This window comes from Aphis gossypii, unplaced genomic scaffold, assembly GCF_020184175.1.
Source record: "Aphis gossypii isolate Hap1 unplaced genomic scaffold, ASM2018417v2 Contig00627, whole genome shotgun sequence".
Taxonomy (NCBI): Eukaryota; Metazoa; Arthropoda; class Insecta; order Hemiptera; family Aphididae; genus Aphis; species Aphis gossypii.
The window spans coordinates 1-26371 of record NW_026083200.1 but is presented as its reverse complement, the minus strand read 5'-3'; the positions used below and the strand labels follow the sequence as shown (position 1 = coordinate 26371).

At 26.9% G+C, this 26371-nt stretch overlaps 4 protein-coding genes and 1 pseudogene across 4 annotated transcripts; 3 read left to right on the top strand and 2 right to left on the bottom strand.

The window, feature by feature from the left end:
* The first annotated feature begins 1563 nt into the window (after positions 1–1563).
* Positions 1564–2040, top strand: LOC126554856 (uncharacterized). The gene is made up of 2 exons (XM_050209870.1): positions 1564–1796; positions 1859–2040. The coding sequence occupies exons 1-2, from the start codon at positions 1574–1576 to the stop codon at positions 2038–2040; spliced, it is 405 nt and encodes a 134-aa protein (XP_050065827.1). The 5' UTR covers positions 1564–1573.
* A 2368-nt stretch (positions 2041–4408) lies between these two features.
* On the bottom strand, positions 4409–12268 carry LOC126554855 (uncharacterized). Its single transcript, XM_050209869.1, has 5 exons — positions 12050–12268; positions 6070–6204; positions 4962–5090; positions 4725–4887; positions 4409–4551 (listed from the first exon to the last, which is right to left on the bottom strand). Exons 1-5 carry the CDS (start codon positions 12266–12268, stop codon positions 4409–4411), a joined length of 789 nt encoding a protein of 262 aa, XP_050065826.1.
* A 4243-nt stretch (positions 12269–16511) lies between these two features.
* On the top strand, positions 16512–18049 carry LOC126554854 (uncharacterized; annotated as a pseudogene).
* A 159-nt stretch (positions 18050–18208) lies between these two features.
* Positions 18209–19471, bottom strand: LOC126554853 (uncharacterized). The gene is made up of 4 exons (XM_050209868.1): positions 19303–19471; positions 19096–19228; positions 18515–19013; positions 18209–18224 (listed from the first exon to the last, which is right to left on the bottom strand). The coding sequence occupies exons 2-4, from the start codon at positions 19187–19189 to the stop codon at positions 18209–18211; spliced, it is 609 nt and encodes a 202-aa protein (XP_050065825.1). The 5' UTR covers positions 19190–19228; positions 19303–19471.
* Positions 19472–20685: 1214 nt separating this feature from the next.
* On the top strand, positions 20686–21371 carry LOC126554852 (uncharacterized). The gene is made up of 2 exons (XM_050209867.1): positions 20686–20975; positions 21036–21371. Exons 1-2 carry the CDS (start codon positions 20744–20746, stop codon positions 21281–21283), a joined length of 480 nt encoding a protein of 159 aa, XP_050065824.1. The 5' UTR covers positions 20686–20743; the 3' UTR covers positions 21284–21371.
* Positions 21372–26371: the final 5000 nt, after the last annotated feature.

The window sequence follows — 26371 nt, the reverse complement described above, 5'->3', positions numbered from 1 at the left end:
TTATTTTTTAATATTCTTTATTATTCTTGTTATAAACTAAAAGGGAGGTAGTGTTATATATATGTAAGAGACGCGCTCTGGCGGACTGTGCCATAGAGACGCGATCGTAATAAAAATGTGCGTTACGTTACTGTGGAGCTAACCACGTTATTCTAGATGTAGACGTCATGTTAATATTATAATAAAAAGTTTATATAATTATTATTATGTGTCGTCTACCAGTTTATTTTATTAATGCGATACATAACAATTTTTATAGATTGATGTAATGATGGTAAATTCTGTTTTTCAACTTATTTACCAAAATATTCAAACAATACATTTACCAAATAACAGGTACTGCAATAAAAGTATACAATACATAGAATATGAGCCAGTTATTGTATTTCATAAATTAAGTACTTTCAAACCTAACTATAAAAGGCATATTGAAAAACAACTTGTTTTAAACGAAGGTATAAATAACAATATTGTTCGATTTGATATATAATAAATGTATATTTAATATATAACTAATCTTAAGAAGAAATCAGTTAAGGATGAGTATTTTATGGACTTATAAGGATGATGAAGCGATCACTCTTCTTAATCAATAACAATGTAATTTTACTTAATTAGGTTGAAAAGTAATTCTACATATCAATGATAAAGAGATTACACCATCAGATATTGGACTACCAGATACTGTCATAAAAAATATTGAAGATTTAAAATTATATTTGTACACTCTGGATGAAATTAAGTTTTGTCAAGGAGCTGTTTCTTCCATAAACTATCCTGATATAAGAGCATCATTTGGAACTCAGTATATAGAATCTAATGGTTATTGGTGACATAATAAATGTTTAATAGTACTGAACGATGACAATAGGTAGTATAATATACCTAAATATTTAATACTTTAATATATTGTATTTATTTATAAAAAAGTACATACAATATAATTATAAAATTAATCTTATATAATAGTTTATATTATAAAATATTACCATTAAATTTAATATTTTAGTAAATGCAATGTTTGTTCTTGGTGTAAACGTTTGGTATACTCAATACAAAAGAAACATACAAATTTACTAACGACTTTTAAAATCAACCAACATCATAAGGAAAAAAAATAAACGTACACAAATAAAAAAAGAAGTATTGCAAAATCAATTAAACCAAATGAAAAATGAAATGAAAAATATAACCGAAAAGAATCTTGATGAATTGTTGATGAAATCAAATATTTCCCCGGGTCAATGTGAAATGGTAAAAGAAATTTATTCAGCATCTAAAGTCAAAAATCCTAAGAACAGACGTTACAATGAAAATTGGATGCTTTTATGCTTGTTGTTTCAGATTAGGTAAACAAAATAATATTAATTTAAATAAAACATCATAATAATATAAAATAACACGTTTACCCATCATAGCTTCCAGGAGGGTATAAGTTTCTCAGAGAACAGAATTTGCTACTTAGCCTTGCGTAACAACCCTTAGAAAACATCTATTAGCTGTTAAGATTGAATGTGGGTTTGATGAAGTTTTTCAAACTTCTAAAAAAAAAAATTTGATGTGAAAAATAAATATGAAAAAAAGGTTATACTGGTATACGATGAAATTTTTTTTAAAAGAAAATATAAGTGTCAACTCAAAAACCTTAACATACCATGGCTTAGAAGACTTGGGAGATGATTTTGAAAATAAATCATTGGAAAAAGCTAATCACGCTCTTGTGTTGATGATTCAAGGTTTAGCTGAGAATTTACATCAACCTATTGCAGTTTTTACATCAAGAGGATCAGTGAAAGGTATCTAATTATAATTGTAATTAATACAAATAAACATTATGATTAATTACCCAATTATATAGGAATCGATCTTGCTAAAATAGTCACAAAAGCCATACTGCTTCTTGAAAATGCAGGTGTAGAAGTATTAGGGATAACGAGCGATGGTGCATGTACCAACAGAACATTGTGGAATGTTTTGGGTGTAAGTGGGAAACTAAATCAACTTCAAAATTCATTTGTGAATCCATTTGACAACACCTGAAGAGTGTTTGTGTTTTCTGATGTGCCACATTTACTAAAAACAATAAGAAATCGGTTACATGCTAAAAAAACTCTCCAAGTAAATTATACAACATGCATTAATTTAATAATATTGTGCTTGTTATAACTTTATATTATGGTTTTATATTTACTTATTATTACATTTTATATACCTAGGTGTATAATAATAATGTTTTATCAAATACAAAATATTAATAATTACTCACCTGTTACCTATTATTACTAATCATAAAATTAATAACTTTTTGGGCTTGGCTTTAGTATCTAAATCTAATATTTATAGCCGACTGGCGAGTGGCGCACACAGTTGACTACAAGTTCCACTAAAAGCTCTAGCAGTCTGGAGGTTTTTGATAAGAACATTGCACGGTCAAAAAATTGTCATCGTCGTGCAACCATTAATATCTATAGCCGTGGTTACTACTAATATTTATTTTTTTAATAATAGGCAGTATTGCAGTACCTAGTGATAAACCAGCAACCACGGACAACGGGTTATAAGATAATTTTGTGAGTTTAATTGGGATCGTAAGCGATAATCGACAGTAGCAGTTCAATTGGGAGTTTATCTATAGCTAAAGTATTATCTTTTGTTACGTGGTTGTTTAGGAGGTACTTTCATAATATCATGAAGACATGTTTCATATTATGATATTGTAATCACTAAACTATGATATCAAAAAATTGTAAAATATGTTAATGATCAAACTTTGATTATAATTTGACTGTGATATCATATATATCAAAGTCCACTACAACTGTCTAAAGTCCATAATCCGTATTCGTGTTGTAAGTACCTTTTAGTAGTAGTGGCAGGTACAAAACTATAAAGATATTATTACCTGGGTCGAACAAACAATAATTGTGTTTTAAATTTTAATCAATGTAATTAGCCGTTATAACCTGTGAGACACTGAGACGAACACCTGAAAACCTAAAACCATCTAATTTTGAGCAGCTATAACTCGTTAACGATTAAATGGAAAATAATAATTAATATGTTAAAATTCATAAAAAAAATAGCCCTATTATTATATGACGTTTAAAATATAGGTTGCCATTTGAAAATCAATAGTTGATAGAGGTTTCACTATTAAATATAAGTGTGAAAAAAATAAAAAAAATTATAATCCTAGAAAAGCATAAAACTAAACATTTTGAAAAAAAAAATTGAAAAAAGTCAACAAATTTTGAAATAATGAGTGTTCAATGATAAAAGAATCACCCTGTATATAAGCTTATATTATTTTATTCGTGCGAGTTTTTACTTTAATAAATATTTTAAATATACACTTAAATACACGACATATTTATTCCGCACGTTGATGTATATATCGACCGATCGGGACGCAACACACCTTTAAACCAAAGTAAAACTTATTAATTTCTACTTACGTCTCTTGAACTGCCTATTGTGTCAGTAAATTATTCTTGGATTTTCAACTATATAGAAATCATGGACTGCCAAACACTGTGATCCGATTTCTTACATTCCAACACGTTTGAATATTTTGCGACCAATTCGACCAATTTACTTTCTTCCGTTGCAGAAACATTACTACAACGAGGTCTTTCATTGTTATTCTTGAACACCTATCTTTTTTAACACAACATTTAAAGAACGAAACAAACAAAATATAACAATGTTATAATATCGTACCCAGACAGAAAAAGAATATTCTTATAATGTTATATAAATGTTGTTTACAAAACAGTAACATTTAGTAAAATATTTTATTATTGTTACAATAATATTTAAGAATGTTACCTACTGTAACATTACTAAAAATTATTTGGCCGCTATTTTCATGTTATCTTAACAACATATTATCAATATTATCATAATATTTATTACATAATATTCAGTTAATAATAATTTTAAATATTTGATAAACAATTTAACCCAATAGTATTGTAAATTATAATTTAAACATTATAACAACAATAAAAAAATTCTTTTTAATTCTTTTTTTAAATAAGTGTGATTTTTGTAATTAAATAAACAAATTCATCTAAAATGTTAATTTATTGACTCGTATATCATACAATTTTTAAATAATAATAAGATAATATTATTAGCATTGATCTATATATAATATATTATAATATAATTGAAATATCAATATTTTTGTTTATATTTATATATATATTATAATCCAATACATATAAATACAATAAAAAAAATAATAATAACTAGTGAGTATTAATTATAATATATAATATTATTATAACTATATTATAATAACTAATAAAACATTAGGTATATTATAAACTGTTAACTTCAAAATATATACAAATTTAAGAATTTAAAAAAAATGTAAATAATATAATAATAATGATTATAAACTTTATAAAAGGCTTTTCGAGAATTTTTCTTGTTTTTGTGATACCTTTTTGATACGGAAGGGAGCATGGGATATCCAAATTCTTAATGAATTATCTATTTCTTTTTCAGGAACAACACTGAACTTCACGTTAACTCGTATAGCATCTAGAATATTCAATATACAATAATAATAAGATATTAGATTAATAATATAAGAAATATCACATTTGATAAAATGCAGCATATTTCAATATTTAATTATAATAACTATCAACTATCTATACTGATTATTTGTTTTAGTTATATTGTACCAAACAAGTCAAAGTTTAATGTTTTACCTATAATAACTCGATAGGTATATAAGCCTGAAAAACATAGCTTTGATTTAAATCCATGTAACGAATAGTTGGAGAGTAAAACATAATTTAACATTCTTGAAACAATTCTTCGAACACTATTTCCAAGATCATTAACATCTATTAGCACCGATAACTGAGTTACCTAAAAAATAAACACATTTTACAAGATAATTGTATAATAGAGGAAAATTATAAGAATTAAACAAAATATAATACCAATGTATTTCTAAAGATTTCATCAGTCTTAATTTTGGTTTCCAATGAGTGTAATTCATCGTGATTTTTAATTGGAAATATTTTGTCAAGATTTATGATATTTTTGGGCACGCATAATTTCCCAGAAAATAAATGAACAGAACGTTAGTAATCCAGAAATTAAATTTAACAGAAAAATAACATGACAGAAAATAAAAATTATAGAAAATAAAATTACAGAAAAATAAATAACTGAAAATTAATGTTCCAGAATTGATTTAATGTTTAAAATAAAATGAACATAAAATATGTCCCAGAAATATAATCCCAGAAAGTTGAAAACCCGAAACTACAATCACAGAACATAGTTTTACAGAAATTGATAACGTAGACCATAATTTTCCAGAAAATTAAATTCCATACAGTTTAAAGATGAAATTATAATCACAGAACGTACTTTTATAGAAAGCACGTGATAAAAAGTGATACCGTAGACCCTATTTTTTCAAATTCCAGATAGATAATTAAATCCCAAAAAGTTTAAGTTCTGGAATTAAATTACACAATAATTAATTATTTATTATTATAATTATTATAATATGTATAATATGTCATATTTTATTTATTATAATATAATCACCAACAATTCAAGAATAACTACCTAAATGTATTACAGCTGTGTGCAGTGTGACTGTGTTGTTTATAACTTTTATTATTTAGTTTGTGGCCCGATCACAAAATAGAGCTGTATGATCTAATAATAATAGTTTACAAGTTATGAACGATTGATTTTTTTACGTTAAATACAAAAACCCGACGTTTATTATGTAAAATGAAAAAGTATTTCAAAAGTATTTATATACATGCCAATTATTTGTATTAATTGTTCTTAAATACTTTCTGAATAGATTTATTTGTATTTGTACTTAAATACAATTTTGAAATCAAGGAAAAAATTAATATAAGTTAAATTAATTTTAATTATTTAATTTACTGTTTTTAGTTTTTAATTTTAATTCACAATTAATTAAATGAATATTTAATAAATTATGTGTTTAAAAAAAAATTCTTTCATGTGTATGTAACAACTAACAAGTAGGTAGCTAATTAAGAAATTATTAATTATTACATGAGTCCTGTGTGCATCTGGAGCAAGCCGACCAGTAATTACCGACACCCCGCCCAACCCTTTGGAGAAACTGGACTTGTCTATTAAACCAAAAACTATCTTCGACACCTTGGACATGTAAAATGGGGCCAGTCCCTAAAAGTAGCATGTCGCTTAGAATTACTTATTTGTAATTCTGTTATTAAGCCCATATTATTATGTTCTGCCGTTTTGTGGGTGGATCCGATATTCGATGTCTTTATATCTTCTATGGAAAACACGCGAATAATATTGTAATGAATCTTGATTTAAATTTTATAAAATAATTTCTTCAAACAACGTTTACTGTATTAGTAGATTAGATGATTAATGAAGTATTTAATACTTCAATTAAAATACAAATTTTTGGAGGGGCTAATCCTCCCAAGTCCCCCCCCCCCAAATTGCGCCTTCAATACTACTACATACAGCAGAAAAAGGTTCACCAGTATTTTGTATGATAACTATTTTTTTTAAAAAAATAATGTAATTTATAATTGTTTTATAAATATTAATTATACCTCTAACAGCCCTGCACAAATTAAAAATTATTCGGAGATATTGTATATTATGCTTCTATACCCTTGTTCACCGAAATCCTAAACGCCTATGTTACGTTTCAAACAACGTAGGTACCTATAGGTAATTATTATAAATTACAAAATAAGAACATTGTTAAAATTAAGCATAAGTCAACATTTAGTTAACTTCGCAGAAAGTTTAAACAGAGGTAATGAATAATGATATACTTATATTTTATATTAATAATAATAAATAAATAATTTTAATTTGACTAAACTTCTTGTTAAGTATTAACTACTGTTTAATTTTACAAATCATGTTTATTTTGTTGATTTAGATATTGAAATTTATAATTATGTGCATCGGTACTAGGTATATATACCCAGTACTTACCTACCTACATTTTAAATGTTAATTCAGTTTTCATTTTTTATATTTATAAAGATTAAGTAATGACAAGACTTTTATATCTTAGTTACCTACACATAGTGTTAAAAGTTAAAACGATGTGTTTTTGGTGATGTATCCTATAATTTTACTAGTATATAGATACCTTTTTTTTTTTGCTGTTTAAATCGACGACCGCGAGGGGACTGCTTTCGCATTACTTCCTCCTACTAGTAGATACCTAAGTGGCTAATAAGCTACACTATTTGAACAAAACTTATACTTATAAGTAGGGCGCGGAACTTGATGCATTTGCCTAATGCTATGTAATTGAGCATTACCTAACCTAACCTATGCTCGTCTATACAGAAATGTTATTCATGAAGTATAAAATTTAATGGCACAATTTTTTATTGCATTTTTAGGGAATTTTATGCTTTCTGGTTATTTTATAGTATTTGTGTTGCATTTTATTCATTTTTGTACTTATAGATTCTGAACGGAGTGATGAATGTATTGATTATACAATGATGTATGTTTTTTTTAAACTTCGGGGGTGGTTTCCGATGGAAAAATGAATATCCTTGATGCATTATAGAGGTAAAAAGTAAACATTTTCCAACAGTTTTCAAAAAAAATCAAGAAAAACAAAAAAAAATGACGGGAAAACGGGAATTTTTACGCAAAACCAGTTTTTGACCGAATCGATTTTTTTATATGGTTGTAACTCAAAAACTAATCACTGTATATACTTGAAATTTTCACCAAATGTTTATGTTAGTGTTATCTATATACAGTTAAATTTTCAATAATTTTTGACTTTTTTTGAGTTATTTATAGACCACTAAAATTTTCGATTTTTATGCGAATTTTTTTTTTGAAGTGTCGGTAAAAATTTTTGGATGACCAAAAAAAAATTAGTACAAGGTTCTTTATGAGTTGTTCTTATTGTAGCTAAAAAAAATTAAAAATCGTTAGTCACAATTTTTTTTTATAAGCGTTTAGTTCAAATTTTTACGAAATCTGTCGAAAACGCGAAAATTTGCAAGTAATTTTGAAGTTGAAAAATCATAAAATTTTTTTCTTTTATAACTAAGGATTAAAAATACAACACCAAGTTTTTCATAAGTTTTCCTTCAAGTATCTATAGAGCAAACTCGAAGCATCATTATAGGAAAAATTTTAAGTGCGTTTGAATTTTAAATTTTTACGAAATATCGTAACGATAACGATTTATCCTCAAACGATTTTAAATATTTGTTATTATTCGAAAAATATGTCATAGATACTTGAAAATTTCACCAGTTATTTAGATTGGCAGTTTCTTTACATGATTTAATTTTCAAAATATTTTCAGTTTTTTGAGCTATTTATAGACAACTGAAATTTTCAATTTTTCTGAAAAATTTTTTTTGAAGTGTCGATAATATTTTTTTGACCCTCTCAAAATACTTGAAAATTGTATACAAAGTTCCTCATATGTTATTCTTATAGTGATTAAAAATTATAAGAATACATGGCCACAATTTTTTTTATTAGCATTTGAAGTTCAAATTTTGACAAAAATTCGTCAAAATCATGAGTATATTTTGCAAATTAATTTGTGGTTCAAAATTCATAAAATTGATTGTATTTATATCTAACGTTAAATATTCTAGACTGACAAATCATCTCCGTTCAGAATCGTTTTTCGTATACAATGATACCCATCATTGCATTCAAATTTAACCTACCCTAGTCCGAGGTCCACCCCACCTCCTAATGTACAGCAGAGCGGTACCCACTTGCCGACTTTTTTTACATGTATTTGCATTTTTCTTACTGAAAGATACATTTTAATGTAACACATGCAGTTTCCATTAGCTTGTCGATTATCAACGTTCATTATCTTTTTTTGTTGTTATCACGATCTTCATATTTTATTTAATAATCTGTAGTATTTTTTAATACATAGTTTTATTTAGTTAAATAAAAATAATTTGTAATAAATAATAGAATAATAATATAATATAATAATTTTAATATTTTAATTTTTGTATCAAAACAATACCTATTTAACAATTTTTACAGTAAAATATACATTTTTAATATCATTTTTTAACATTTATGCATTTTTTATATATTTTTAGATCATCAAGTCCCGGGCCTTATAAGTTGTATAATCTTAGATCATATTATTTACCTTATGATACGTCGTATAGGTATCATATTTGTGATCTAGTATAGTTCACCTATGTAATAAATAATAACAATATTGTACACCAAAATTGTATAAAAAAATGAAGTTAGGTATTATATTATATTATCGTTTTAACGCTTAATATATTTAATAAAAAGCGGTTAAGTGGTTCTGTGGATGTCGCACTGTTGTACAGTAAATTACAAGTGGGTCACTGTTTATTGGATGGTATAAATCTGAATTTAATGATTTAATATCATTGTATACGAAAAACGAAACGTTTGATAGCTATCGTAAAAAAATAATTTTTCAAAGTATCACATAAAAGTATTGAGTATTTTTTTACAAAATTATTTTATGAAATATTCGATACATTTTCTAAAAATATACCTATCACAGTATCACGATACACGATATTAGATACTTCATAAAATTGTATCGAGATATTTGTATCGACGATACTGTCCAGTGTCTAACCTTGACCAGGGGTAGATCCAGAAATAGTGGATGGATGAGGTTTTGGCTGTATGTTACTTGCGTCCCAAAAAAAAAATATATTTTTCAGGTAGTAAATTTGACCGGTAAGTTGCGTCCCGTTTTGGGGGACGCAAGTCAGCCATATTATTATCATCGATATTATCTTCAAAAATCATTAAAATCGATAATATCGTGTCACTAAAATCGATAATTCATAAATTGTAATGTAATAGTATATTATATTAATAACTTAATTAATACATATGTCTTAATTAATAGCGTTAATACTCAAAAGAAAGATTATAGAAAAAAAAACATTTAAAATTAGATTACTTAAATAAACAAATTGAAAGTTTTAAAATAACGATATTTCACCATTAAATTTTATAATTAACGTTTCATTTAAATTTCAACCAATATAATAATTTATAACATATGATTTTTTTATTATATTATACTATATTTATTATGACAAAATGTATAACATGAATTTTTATATTATTATTATTGCAATTGAATTGAACTGATAATTTATTATAACCATTTTTATTTGTATTAAATTTGTATCATCAATGTACATTTTTATATCGATTATATCGATATTTTCGGGACGCAATTAGGTCATAGAAAAAGGTATACCGGGACGCAAATACGCTATGACCTTTTTGAATCTTTTTTTTGCGGGACGCAACTCACCTACTGATAATAATTTCGGACGCAAGTAGTATGGTCCCGAGGTTTTTGCACCCTCTATCACTGTATACCCCACTACTATCCCCTGTGTAATAGAGCCTGTCATGTACATTGATTTTACGAGCATTTAATCATGATAGTAGGGGCACATTTTATCAGTCGCAATGCCGCATATTATCCTGCGCAGTGGCGTCATTTCAGGTTTTAAAAGGGGGGGGCAAAAGTTTTTACCGGCCCATAATTAAAAAAAAAAACTTATTACATAAAAAGTAATCCGGAAATGAATAAATTATAAAACTGAAAGGAACGTCAAGTATGAATAAGGGCTAGTCGAACAGTGAACCAATAAACAATAAACAAGGAAGGTTCTTATTACTCTGTTTAATATCCACTATGATAACATAAAATAATTATTTTCAATTCTATTTTTAAACTTATAACAATGAGTTGTCAACAAGCCCGGACCGGACGAACACAAGCCGGTCACGCATTTTAAATTAATAAGAAATCTGGGTTTTTATGCTGAATAATATTATATACTTATAACTTATTAGTTATTCGATAACATTTTAATTAATAATTTCACAATAATATTAATAAATATAAATTTTATACGAACAGCGGCCCACAGGGAAGGCGGGAAACCCGGTATCCCGCTCGTCCAGTCCACAACTGCACATACACAATACAGATGTCAGATACCTTATAATTATTTACGTAAAAAGTTCGAACCACGAATCGTGGTTATATTTTATTTAGCAATGACATGAATGTCATGAATCATGTTTGGGGGCTTGCGACCCAAAACTAGCACCATATACCCGGCCCAGGCCAGCCGGGTCGACCGACCCGTTAGTAGGCCACCAGCGGCCCGCTGATGACAAGGGGGGGAGGCAAATGCCCACCTTGCCCCCCTACCAAATGACGCCACTGAATTCCTGTGTCCCTGCTAACAAAATCTTTGCACAATTGTACGCCTATGCACTATGCTGTAGGTACTCACTACTCAGTTTACCTACATGAAAATATTTCATCCGATAATTATTTTAAAGAAAATATTTTAGAATGTTAGGTTATACTTTTTGGATAAACTACGTTTTGGGGACATTATTTTCCAACAATTTATTTTCGGCTGCTGTATCATTTTCGGACATAATGTTTTCGAATAAAATATTTTTCGTGTTTTATTTCCATACAAATTAAATTTCGGATATTATACATTTGTATTGAAATATTTTATTTAAATAATGAATGAATGATTAATGATATATTATTGCGAATTAAAATTTAACAAATATATTACAGTGACCCCTACTCAGTAGTATAAGTATGCGGAGATGAAAAAAGTTTGAGGGGGTATTGTCCCCTTGCAATGCAAGAAATTCCCGCTGTAAAATGAAGCCAGTCGCCCCACGTTGTTTCAGGGAAACCATGAGGCGTTTGGCTCCATTTTTATAAGGACACGAAAAATGTTTAAAGCGGAATGTCCTTCTTCAGTATAAAAATCTTCCTATTACTTTTACTGAAAATAAAACATGATTAGTTATTAGTTAAACGAATCATTTTCGTTTACATTTCTGAAATAAATAAAATCATTTTTTTTATTATCATTTTGTTTATTTATTTTAAATTAATTAATAGTATTTAACATCAAGTATTTTAAATAAATCAGATTTTTAATATTATTCACACTAGTTTTCTTACTTCTCTAGTAAAAGGTACATATTCAACAATGCGATCATGAATTAATAAACAATAAGCAGTTACACCTGTAAGAGATTCCGATGCTTCAATTTCCAATTGCACATCTACTGATGATGCTGTAGCCGAATCGTTCTGTTTTGAAGTATCGATAACTACAATTGGAGCGTTCGATAGAAAAGTAGAGGGACTTAATAAGGGGTTTCGTATATTTTTTTTCATAGTACCATTCTTGAAACGATGTATACATATCATATAATAAGGTGAAATTATTTTTCGTAAAATCTAAATTCAAATTATCATATGGATAAGCTATTGAGTTAAGAAATACTTGAACGTTTGTTATATTACAGTGATCAAATATACTACAATCTTTTTCTAACGAATTTTTACGTCCTTTTTGTAATCCAATTATGATAAATCGTGGTTTTTCTAATTTTGATGCTGTCTTCAAGTTCCACACTACTTTTTTTGTGGTTCCGAGTTCAGGATATTCAAAAGTTTCAAAAGATCTGAACGGGATAAACAAACTTTTTTCTTTTTCAATAAGTTTTAATAATTTTAACCTTTCTTCATCATCAACAGTAATATGTGGAACCTTCCAAACTATTTTATTCAAATCAACTTTTCCAGAATTTGTACTTGCACTGGTTATTACCTTTAGAGCGTTTAAATCGTTATGACATCGAGTTAATATTAGTTCTAATCTAGAATTAACTAATATCTTTTTAAAGTCTTCAAATAGACCTAACCAATATTTCAACGGAATGCATGCACTAAATTCTCCATTATTATTTGCTGGGTTTGAACTATTTTTAAAAATCCAACCAGCATTTTCATAACAATTATAATTATCAGGTGTACCTGATAGATAACCTTTTAACGAACTGGTAATACCAAGTACACGTGTTCTATCTACTTCTATTCCATTGATTTCAAGTCATATTTGATCAAAGAGATAGGAAAAACCGTTATTAGTAAGTTTTACTTTTCCAGCATCTGATACTTGACCTTCTAAATATATAAAGCTTTCATTCAGATATGGATAAACATCTGTTTGTTGAATTGATATACGTATTTCATCGCTATTATTAAATGAAGTTGTATACGGTGTATATGAATGATATTCGATTTTCGTAATTTTAGAATCGGTTTCAAACGGCGAACTTATATCTAAAATATCACTTTCAGGCATTCTGCTTTAATTTATAACCTAAAGCCTTTAAAATTGTTTTATTTTTCGTTGTTATTTTTTTACTTTATTCGATGTTACCGGTACCGCTTTAGTCTTTTGACTAACAAGATTTATTTTATGTAATGGGCTTATATTAAATTTTAATCCCATATTAAGATCCGTAACGTTTAATATGTAGATTGATTATTAATTTCTCACCTAAATTGTTTATTGGATTATGATCTTGATCAACTAATTGTATAGTTATTGAATCGATATTTGTTTTATTTAATTTGTAATATATTAGGTTATTTGGTGTTTGAATCAGCTTAGACCCTATTTTCTCACTAGGGGAAAACTCATAAATTGAATGACTTGACATGTGGTTGTTGAATGAACCTTGAGCTATATTACACATTACTTTTATTGAGTTAACACTGATTAAATTTGTCACTTTCTGTGATCGATGACCCTCAATGTGCATATTGTGTGGTTCATAATTTTTTTTTTCAAACCCCAAAAAAGTCCTATACTGTTCTTTACGTTAAAACGTATTATACCATTACTGAATATGGTTGTTCTAAAATCTATTTGATCAATCCCGATATCAAAAGTTATTTTCTCTGTCGATTTTATTCCAAAGTAATCTTTATCAAAATTTGATTTTTGATATCCTTAATATCGTAACACCCCTTTTTCAGTGTGATAGAACAGATTGGAAATTTATTATTATTTAGTAAACTAAACGATTGGAGTTTTCTAAATATATTTCAAAGTTGTTATTAGTTTCGTTTATGTTTGCAAATGTATTATATGTTTGCAAAATAAACAAAGCAATTTCCGAGTCATCGTATACATCAATTGGTGGACAATAACCTATAGATAATGTGGTTTTATTACCAGATAAACTTAAAGTAACTGATTCTTGCATTGTAAAAAATTAAGACATAAGTGTCCACAATTAAATGAATTAAAATCTTGATAATTTGTGTAGTTATATTTAATTTTGTTTCCTTTAAAATAAATTTGTAGTTAAATCGGTGGAGGTAAATCACCGAAGCTATCAAAATATTCAACCTTATCTTTAATTTTATAAAACGCTACCCAATGACTTCCATTACCGGAAGATACGTCTAAGTTTAATATACCACATTCGATTGCGAGAGGTTTTTTAGGTAGGTTATCACGTGAAAATACTCCGCGGAAATGACTGATATTAAACTTTGCAACATATTTTATAATATCTCTAGAAGTTAGTGGTCTGTTAGGTAGCGTATTCATCAGTTTTTTTTCCTTGATCCATTATTATTTAAATATAATCCATTACCTTTCTTTCTTTTTGAATTTTGTATTGCATTATACACACTGGCACTTCCAGACATTAAACTACCAAGTGCTAATAATCCTGCAAAAATAGGTATTAAGGGAATTGCACCTCCTGACTGACCTGGTGTTAAAATCAACCTTTTACCAACATTTTTTTTAACGTATTTTTTTTTTCGTTAACAGTATACCATTTCTTTTTCTTTTTGTAGTACGTTTCCGTTTACGTTTACAACCCATTCCTATTTTTCTTTTAGCTTTCATTGCGTTTATTACGGTGTACGCAACGATTTTCTATTTCTAGGTGTATCTTTTGCTTTAAATCTTTCCCAAGTCCGAAGTTCTAACACTTCATGTCTATCTTCTAAATGTTTTCTAGTTGCATGCAAAATATCGTGATCGTAACATGCAGTATCCAACGGGTTTATTCCTTTATCAACACAATCTAGTCACTTTTTTTAATTTTGCACCATGTCAACAATATTTAATAGTTTGAAATACGAGCTTCAAACGGATGCCTATTTATAAGTGAGTTTACAAATCCTTTACCAGTCTTACCTGATTTACACTTATGAGTTGAACGTATCATTTATAACTGATTATAAAGTAAAAATGCATGAGTATTTATACGAAAAAATGAACTTGATTGAGCAGAAAGATAAATTAGATATTACAAATGTTGATGTTCAGATAGAAAAAAAACCATCAAAACATGGATCATTATTACCTGATACCATACGTGCTATATTAGTTTGTCCTAGTGGTTCAGGAAAAACAAATATAATGTATAATTTAATTACCCATGAAAGCGGGTTAAGATTTGAAAATATTTATCTATACTCTAAAACCTCAAATCAAGAAAAATATGTTTTGTTAAAAAAAATAATAGATGATATATAAGGTGCTATTTTTTTCATTTTTACAAGTGCTGATAAAGTTATAAAACCAAACTTAACTAAAAAAAATTCCATTTTAATTTTTGATGACGTCATATGTGGTCCGCAGTCAGTAATCAGAGAATACTACTCAATTTGTAGACATTCAGGTGCTAGTTCAGTATTTTATTTAGCACAAACATATTCTAAAATACCAAAACAGTTAGTAAGAGATAACTCAAATTTTTTAATAATACTAAAACAAGAAGATACAAATTTACGACATATATTCAATGATCATTCGTCTACAGATATGGATTTCATTGAATTTCGGAAAATTTCTCATTTATGTTGGAATCATAGTGATTATGGGTTTATGGTTATTGATAAAACTCGGGAAATGAATGAAGGAAGATATAGATGTGGTTTTCATACTTTTATTAAAATAAAATAAATGTAAGTATAAATATAAATATAAAGTATAACTGAAATTATATACATTGTGTTGTCAATAGTCATACGATACAGTTATATTCACATTATTATTTGAAATGATTAAAGAAAAAGTTTTATTGGAAAATTTAATAACCTCAAAAAAAAATATAAAACGAAAAATAATGGAAATGAAACGTGGTATCATAGATTCCGACAACTATTTTCGTGAAGCATTTAAACCAATAATAGAACCATTGAGCAACCAAACAGAAAAGAATACACAACCGGCTGATGAAATAAAACCGGAAACTTCAGACGTTAGTGATGATGATAATGATAACGAATAAAATTCATCATTTTCAAATTTTTTCAATAAACGTCCTACATCAAAACGATATGATAAATCATATGGTATGTATTATGATAAAGCCAGTGATTCATATAAAATAGGAGGCTACTCTGTAACTTTTATGCCCAGTTGCATGAAAATTTACAGAACCGATAAGTCGTTATCGGTTCTGTAAAAATAAAACCGTTCTGTAAAATCGATAAATAAAAGACCGATAAACCGTTATCAGTTCGATAAGTTATAGGTCTGAATTCGGGTCTGTAAAATTTGCAGAACTGTTTAAATTTTTAATTTAAATAATTAATTGCAATGTCTTCGTCATCGTCGTCTGATGATTCTGATGAAGATATGATTCTTCAAATTTTAATAAATCTTCCAAGACCAAGGCTGTTTAGGGATAGGTCTAATCCGTTGCAGGACTATGACGACTTGGACTTCAAGTATCGCTTTAGGTTTAAATTTTTTTAAGTCTTTTGTGTTCTCATTTTGTTGAGTTTTATAGTTTTTTAATTAATTGTGTCATTCGCTGTTAATAGATTGTCGAAAGAAACATTTATGATACTTTTGCATATGATCGGTGACTCTATTAAACATAAGACAAATAGAAGTTCATCTCTATCACCTGTACTTCAACTTTTGATTGCTTTGCGTTACTATGCAACTGGAGCATTCCAAGTATTTTTTAAAAACAAAAATTGTATAATTTATAAATAAGAAATACAGTACCTACAATTTTTAATTATAGATGGTGTTAGGTGATCATATTCAGGTTCATAAATCTACTGTTTGTAGAGTTATTAAAACAGTGTCCATAGAAATTACTCGATTACGTCCACACTTTATCCAATTCCCTAGTAGTGTTGCAGAGCAACAAAAAGTTCAATTAGGATTTTTTAGATTACATCAATTTCCTCGTGTTATTGGTGCACTAGATTGTTCGCATATCAGAATACAATCACCTAAAAGTGATATCGGCGAGCAGTTCCGTAATCGTAAAGGGTATTTCTCTTTCAATGTCCAAGCAATATGTGATAGCAATTTAAAAATATTGGATATTGTAGCGAGGTATATTAAAATTTTTTTTAACTTCATTAAAATAATCATCCATAATTCAGTTATTTGTTACTTTTCTATTTTTATTTAGATGGCCTGGATCTGTCCACGACAGTACTATTTTTGATAATAGTTTTAATATGAGCAAAATTTGAAAATAATGAGTTTGGAAATACTTATTTGCTTGGTGATGAAGGTTATCCTTATAGAAATTATCTCCTAACTCCTTTATTGAATCCAAGAACTGACGCAGAACGCAAATATCAAGTATATTTTGAATACATTTAAACGCTAGCAATTACTACACTTTAATTTAGACCTCCTATTTTGTGAGGTCAGGTTAAGTTTGATTTACTTTTACATTCAATCTATTCTGTGCTTTTACCTAAAACTGTTCTAATTTATTACTTACAACTATAGTCTATAGGCATCTACATGGCTACTGCTACGCCTACCGCCACTGCTTTTTTTTTAAAAAAAGACTATTATTTGTTTTGATGTCGTAGAAAGCTCAAATTGGTTCAAGGAATGTGGTGGAAAGATTGTTTGTGATTTTAAAGAGAAGATTTCTTGTTCTAGCAGTTGGAGTTCGCACAAAACTAAGTACTACTATGGCTACTATCGTTGCTACGGCAGTTCTGTATAATTTTCTTCTAAAAGAAAAAGATGAGATACCTCCAGAAGTTGTTAATCATGTAATTGATATTGAATTACTTCAAGAGATACCAACCTTGCCTATTCATCAGTTAGGAAATGCTGAAAGATCACATTTAATAAATACTGTGTTTTCTTGACATAAGCATTAATTTTTAAAACATTTTTTGGACTAAACAGTTTATTATTTATTTTTTAGATAACTCCTTGTAACAAACAATTTAAATAAAAATTAACTAAATACCTATAATATAACAAACTAAAATTAAGTAAAAACTAGATGTATAAATAAAAATAAATCATGTTAATAACATCCTATTCACAAAAATTTAAACAAAATAATTAATAAAAATTATAAAGTAATCAACATAATAAAACTTATTGTTACTATAAACTATCATCATTTTTTTTGTACTTCTTTTATAACTTAATAAAAGATTATTTGAAATTTTTAGGTAATTTTCTGTTTATAAAATTTAAATAAAAATCAACTTGCAATGCCTATATAATAAAATAACAAACATACATAAATGAACAACTTATAAATTATTTATAAATTAATTATTAATTGTTTTGAAAGAATTGTTTTTTTCATTTTATTCTGCCTTAGTTCAGACTCAAGAATTTGTTCTTTTAATTTGATTTGCTTGAGTTCTGAAGCACACTTTTGTTGCTCAGTATCATATTTTAGGACCATAATCTTTTGCTCCATTTCTGTAATCTCTAACTGTAGTTTTGATTTTTTTAATGCTAACAAATTTAAATTGTCCTTTAGCTTTTCTTTATTTTCAATAATATCTAAATGTTTGGAAGTCAAAAGATTTAGTCCTTCATAAACCTTTTTTGCAGAAGACTCGTGCTTTTTTTTTATATTTTGTTCCACAGTTGCAGGATGACTAGTGCTGACGTTATGAGCAACAGATTGTTTGTCCAATATTTTTACCAATTTGTTGCTCGGTGCTAAAAGTATTTCTGGTGATCTTTTTTTTGTCACTGGTTTCTCAATTAAATAAGAGTTTTCATCAGAGTTGCTAAGTAAGTCATCTGATAGATCCTCTTCATTTAATGTTTGAATTATGAATTCATCTGGTGGGTTATTAGCATCTAAAAGTTATAAAATAATAGTAAAATATACCAATATTAACAGTTAAGAATTAATAACTGTAATAAAATTTATTATACATACTTGGATAGTCAGAATCACAATCATATTGGTTAGATAAAGGTTCTAAACGATCACCTAGGAGTCCAATAACTTTGTCTGTTGTACTTGACAACATTGATAAATTACGACCCCCACCAGTTTTATAAAGTTCAACCTAAAGTGTTCAATATTTTAGTTTACATAATATTTCAAAACAATAAATTAATTGAAATAATTTTAGATAAGTACCTTATAATCACTTTTGTCTTTTCGAGCCTTTCTTTTTTGAACATCATACACCGATTTTAATTGGCGAATGGTTCTGATGCCAGTTATTTGTTGGCAATTGTATGAATTTGCAATTTCACTCCATGCTGCATCTTTTTCTTTATTTGTTGCACCATCGGTCTAAATATTGTATTATAATTATATTACATCATAATATTTGTATAAAGTATGATACTCAAGTAAGTAGGTTTGTACTAAAGATATAATATGGTATGTCATAGGGTGTTCCTTAATTTTGATTTTAAAAAATGTTTGGTCTCCTCCCCTATATGTGTGCGTATATGTATTAAAATGAATTGCAAAAAAATTTGAAACCAATCGGTTAAGGTTAACCCGTGCCGACTTGTAGTTTAAGTTTGAACTCCTTAAATTTTTCAATATTTACGAAAATTTTTCACATTTCCGTAAGTATTTCGTTAACTTTTAGAAATATCGACATTTTCTATATTATAATATATTTTAAATTAAATTAAATTACCTATAACTTTTATAATATTACATTTTTTAATATATCCAATGTTTCGTGAAGTATATGGACTCGACTGTAAAAAAGCACTATATTTTTGGAAATACGAGTAACATAGTAACGATTAGTAATAATAAACAATTTTATAGAATCAAATTTTTTGCACTTCATTTTTATACATATACGCACACATTTAAGGAGTGAGACCAAAAATATTAGGATATTTTTTTTCATCATGTATAAGTAAGAATCATATAGGTAGAAAATATAATCAATAAACAGTAAATAATAATAAAGCATGTTATGCTTACCTTGATATTTTCAATAATATGTTTGTATGGCAAAATAAGATCAATTAAAATTGATTTTTCTGTTTCAGAAAAGTTCTTGCCCCTTTTTTTGTCGTCTTCCATATTAATTATATAAATAATATTTTTAAATTAAACCAATAAAAAATATTTATTTAATTTATTTATTTATTTAATGCAATAAATTACTATAGAAAAGTAAATTAAATCAATTCAATGACGTAAAAAAGTATAAAATACAATAGAAAAATTATAATGTAACGTAAATCACTCGAACAAAAAAAAAGAGAATTGAAAAAATCAAATTAACGGACAAGAACAAATGGGAAAAACCATAGACGTATTAATATATCTATGGGGAAAACCTTGTACTACTGAATACCTGATAATTGGTTATAACCTGATAATTTGATACAATTTATACATCTTTCATGAAACGCAATCTGTTCTTTAACTTCCATTATTATACTATCAATATATTATCGGCCCAACAATTTACGGAACTGTTTTCATGCAACCGGGCATTAGTCATGGTAACTTACAGTTATTTAATAAATACTATCCATGGACTGAAGGACTATGGTCTTTACTATGTGAGAAAGAACCAAAAAATACAACTCTACAAGATATGGAATCTTATTACGACATTTTAAAAACTTCACGAGCTCATTTAAAAGCAGATGGGAAAACTAAAACCTCAAAGTTTCATAAATGGACGAATGTTGTAAAACCTCTATACGATAGAATGAAAAATGAGGAAAAGCAATTAAACGAAGAAATAGATAAAATTAATAACTCAAGAACTCCTAGATTAAGTTTAGCACAAATTACCGATCATTTATCTAGATCTAACACTAAACGTAGTAATATTCATAATAATACAACTATACCAAATGATCCATTTGAATTTCGTCCAACAGCAAACAGTTCTATGACTACAGATCCAAAGAATGAAAAAATGTTTAATTTTACTGCAACCCCAAAGGTTAAGAGAGGTTCTGGTTTATATAAAGATGTAATACCTCAAACACAATTAGTTTATTATGACGATCCGAATGAACTAGTAACTAGATTAAATCTTCTAACATCATCACAAAATGTTGGTAATACTGGTGTCAATAATGAAATTATATCAATTTTAGAAGAATTACACGAGAGAAATAAGTAGTATATATTTGTATGTTCTGAGCACCTTTTGACTACGGAGATTTCAAAATTTTAAGGGAGACTTTTCCCCTCAAACTTTTTTTTCTCCGCTGTACCAGTTAAAAACACTGATTTTCAAAAACCATAATGTATGTTCTGAGTACCTTTTTTACAAAGAGATTTCATAAATATCAGATAAATCGTGATTGTAAAAGTAACAATCTGACTACTAAAAGTAACAATTTACAATTTATTTATTACTCATACATGTTGGCTACACTGAGCTGTAATTCTTTAGTAACAAAATTATTTTTTTCTTTACATTTTAGTAACTAATTAACCATCGTTAAACCAAGTTGTGTTTTATGTTTATTTTTTCTATCTCTTAAGAATATATTTTTTATAGTAATACATTTTGATTTTCAATGCCATTTAAAAAATGAACTTACAAAAAACTAGCAATGACATTTCTTCATTAGTTTCTTTAGTACGAAACAAATCATTCCCAACATATCCGGAATACATTACATTTACATCCAGATTAAAAACGTATGATATATTACCATCAAAAATACCTTAAAATAAATATTTATTGGCTGATTGTGGTTTCTTATACAGAGGAGTAAAAGACGTTGTAGAATGTTTTTCCTGCGGACTTGTCTTACACGATTGGAAAAAAGACGATATACCATGGATTGAACACTCGAGACATAATCCGGAATGTGTATACTGTATATGTATTATTATCAAAAGGAAATCACTTTGTTGAATATGTAAAAATCAAATGCGGAAAAGCTAAATGTAATTGTGAAATTGAATCATATGATACCACTTGTTAGTATATTAAGATTTATAAAAAAAAAAAATGTTATATAATAGGTATCGAATAAATTATCGAATTCTATTAAACAACTTAAATGTGTTATTATTCAATCCTTTATCTTGTAAATACATGACCTAATGGATAAGGCGTGAAGTTCTGTTTAAATAATATAAGGTTTAATTTCAGGTTTGATACAAATTAATGTAAGTATATAATCATTAATAATTAATAATTCTTCTCACCCCATCCACACTTATAAATTAGGTCACGTATTTACTTTTACATTTTTTTTTTTTTTTTTTTTAATAATTTTAGTCATAAAGTATAATTTATAGGGGCGTCTCTATATACTCTATGATTTTTAGTATAAAATGTTGTTATATTTAGCAATATTATCAGTATATGATAAACTTTCTAACAATCATAGCACTACTTCAACAAACGTAATTCATTAGAATAAAAAAAAAAAAAAAATCTATAAGAATTTAAAGACCGCTAGCTACAATATGATTTTACCAGTTGTTTCAAAGTCAGTATTCGAAATTCGACCGTATGGTAAAAAGAGTGTAACAGTTGGATTGCTTGTTAACAAAAAGATTTCAATCGTTATATTATTAGAATGTAAACTAACTAAAAAGATTTTAAACCTTGATCTTGAACAATGGCATACATTAATGTGTGAAAATAATTACAATGCAATTATCGATAATCTGCAAACTCGATGTAAACGTGTAAGAATAACTGACAATTTAAGTTATTCTGTTAATGTGAAACAGTCTTCAATTATATTACATTCTAATGAAAATTATATTACTTTATCACATATCGATTTACACCGTTTGAAACAATTGCAACACTGTATTGATTTATATATTATTGAAAAACAAAAAAAATTGTCAAGTTATCAAAAGACTTTTGACACGGCATATTCACTAATTATGGCAGATGTAAATGGGTTACCTTTTTCTTGTCGTCGGAATGAATTTACAAACCAATATATTCAGAATTATGACTTAAGTTATAGTAATATGGAGTCTAACGATATTTCTTTTATGTATGAATTATTACAGTATCATTATAACTCACTATCAGATATGATATTACAAGACTTAGTAGTCTAATTTTTTTTTTCAATCAGCTGTTAACCAGTAATTTATATTATTATTATTATTATTATTTTTTTTTTATTACTACTTTTTACTACATTTTAAAATAAATGTACGATTAGTTTTTGTTTTATATACATAAATAAAATATTTTATAATATAATATAATATTTAATTGATATACAATGTGAGTGATGGTATAAAAAAAATAACACAAGTATATTTAAACTGAAATTTTTTTTATTTTACATAGTACATAGTACTATTATATATTCAAATTTTTTTTTACTACTGTCATTAATAAATACATTATTATGTCTTTGATAATTTAGATCTTGTTATCTTCCTCTTTGGATCAGACATAAAGCGTGTGAATATTTTTTGTACAACCTCTGTTAAATTATTCTTAAGTTCTTGATCTTTTGTTTGATCGGTTATCGTTACTTTAAGGCTACATTCAGCATGTTTCCATCTATAAAAAAAAAAAAAAAAAAAAAATATAAATTTATTTTTTATTTTTTAATCTTACTGTAATATGATTATATGATTATTAAAAAAATTTATTACAAGTATATTATATTAGGATCTGGGTAAAGCGGATAGCTGGACATAGTGAATAATGTTAATACATTTTTGAATATTGGTGATTAAATAATAAAGAGCATATAAGTTGTCAGCAATGTGTATCGTCTTTGTAGGGATAATGATTTAATATCATTCACTAGTTTACATTCGTTATAAAAGCGTTTATCCGAAAGTAGTCCTGGTCTCTCCGTATATAAATAATATAATATATTATATTACCTGTTCTTGCTATCAACATTCTTAATATTTTTGATCTTATAGTGGCTGATGGTCCAGTACTCGGAACTTCTTTCATCAGTTGGAGATTTAACATTTATCAAATCATCATCTTGTTTTACCGTAATAGTATTTATGATATCAGTTTCAATCTTTTCATTTTGTAGTAATTTTTCAATATTATCCAAATATGAAATATTCTAAAACAAAAAAAATAAATAAATAAATAAATAAAAATGTTTTTTTTTTTACTTTACTGTAAATGTTTTGTTTTACTTACTTTTTTAGCCATTTTTTTATTCTTATTTGATTTGACTTGTTTTATATTTTTATTATGTCTTGTTTTTTCACTGATTTAAATGATTTAACCTCATCATTCATACTCATATTGTTATAATCGTTCTGAAATAAAATAAAATTTGGTAACTAAAAATCTAGTAAAAATATATACGCTACACCTATTTATTTATATCTTTAAGTACGAGTATAATACCTCGAACCAACATAGTTCAGTATTATACAAAATAAAAAAATATTGTATTTAGTCATCTTCAAAATATAACTAATAATTATAAATTATATAAAAAACATATTATTTTGTACTTACATCACTTTCGTTCATCGATTCTTCGTTACTACTATTTACTGAGCTAACAAATGACATTTTTTTTTTATTTTTTTATTCAGTTATAACTTGTAGCTATTAAATGGATTTACGTACTTTCTCTAAAAGTGACTTGCTATTTTGTATTGAGTGATATATTTTATACATTTCAGTTGAAGCACGCTGAAACGGAAAGGGTAAAATTATATTGTTTGATAGAGATGGTAAATTATGTGCGACTATATTTTTTATTATTTGACACCGAATATAATATTTTTATAAATATGCTAATTATTATAATGAGATCACACCGCTCTAAAGCAAATCAAAATTATAATTATTATTTCATAAGACGGAAATATGTAGATTATTATAATGAGATCACACCACTCTAAATCAAACCTAAATTATAATAATTATTATTTCGAAAAGTACCGAGAGTAAATGTGTCGTATCATCATTCACCTCACACTGCTCAGCACATAGACGACACACGGAAATTTTTTTAATATTTCAACTTCTCAAAGAACATTGTAAGTATATATCATTAAACGTAAAATATAAAATAGTTATAAATCTAAGTTAACTTTTTTTTTTTTTTTTACTTATATAATATGAACAGTTTTATCGTAAACATTGAACAACGGTCTCACAAACTTTTAATATATCATACATTCATACCCATAGACCTTATACTAATAGACTGGCCCTTCGTACCCGTAGAACGGTCATAGATAGAGGGCGCTTTTCATGAGTTACTTGTGACTGCACAATAATTAAAATAATCGTATTATCGTAGTCTATTTTGAAAATAATATTTTCATTACTCCAATATCGGTTCACCACGAGCTCGTTTAATTTTACTTATAAGTTATAATAAATTATTTTAAATTTGTTATAATGGTATATAAATGTTACATTTGTAAAATTGGTTACACACCAGGATTAGATGTCTCTTTACACAAGTAATTATTAAATATTTGATAATTAAAATGTTAAGCATGTAATAACATTTAATCTAGTCAGGCTGTTTTTTTGCCATTCGAATAAATAAATAATCTAGCCAGGCTTTATTAGAAGGATTTTTATGTTTTTCATCACAATCTATTATTATCTACCTTCCATTTTAAATGTTTATAACAGATTTCCCAAAGATGAAGAATTAAAAAAACTCTGGCTAGATGTATGTGGAATTAAAAACAGTAAGCCATCTCATAGAATTTGTGATAATCATTTTACTGAAGATAGTTTTAATGAAAATGGAAATTTATTAATGAAAGCTGTACCATCTTTATCACTAATTAAATCAATTAATAAACCTTCTGATAGGTAAGTAATTTGTGTATTTATTGTAAATTTTATTTAGATAGGTATATATTTGTTATAGCTCTAATGGGTGTAAGAGAAAATTATCTTATGATAATAGTGTACTATCAGAAAGCGTTAAATTTATTAAAAATACTGATGATATATCTGTAAATAAACCAAACCAAATGGAAATAATTCAAAATACAACTATGATGTAAGTATATAGGTAAAAGTTATTTTATTTACTAAATACTTGTATTGTAAGTGTATACCTAAATTTTCAGTACACCGCCTACACCAACTTCTAAAAAAGTCATAATGTTCCCAAGATATATTAATGATTTATCAGTTGAAAATTTTAAAACACCCAGAAGAAGACAAAGAAATTTATCATTTGTTAAAAATATATATAATGAAAAACTAAAGACAATTCATAATTTACAAAAGAAGAACAAACGACTGATAACA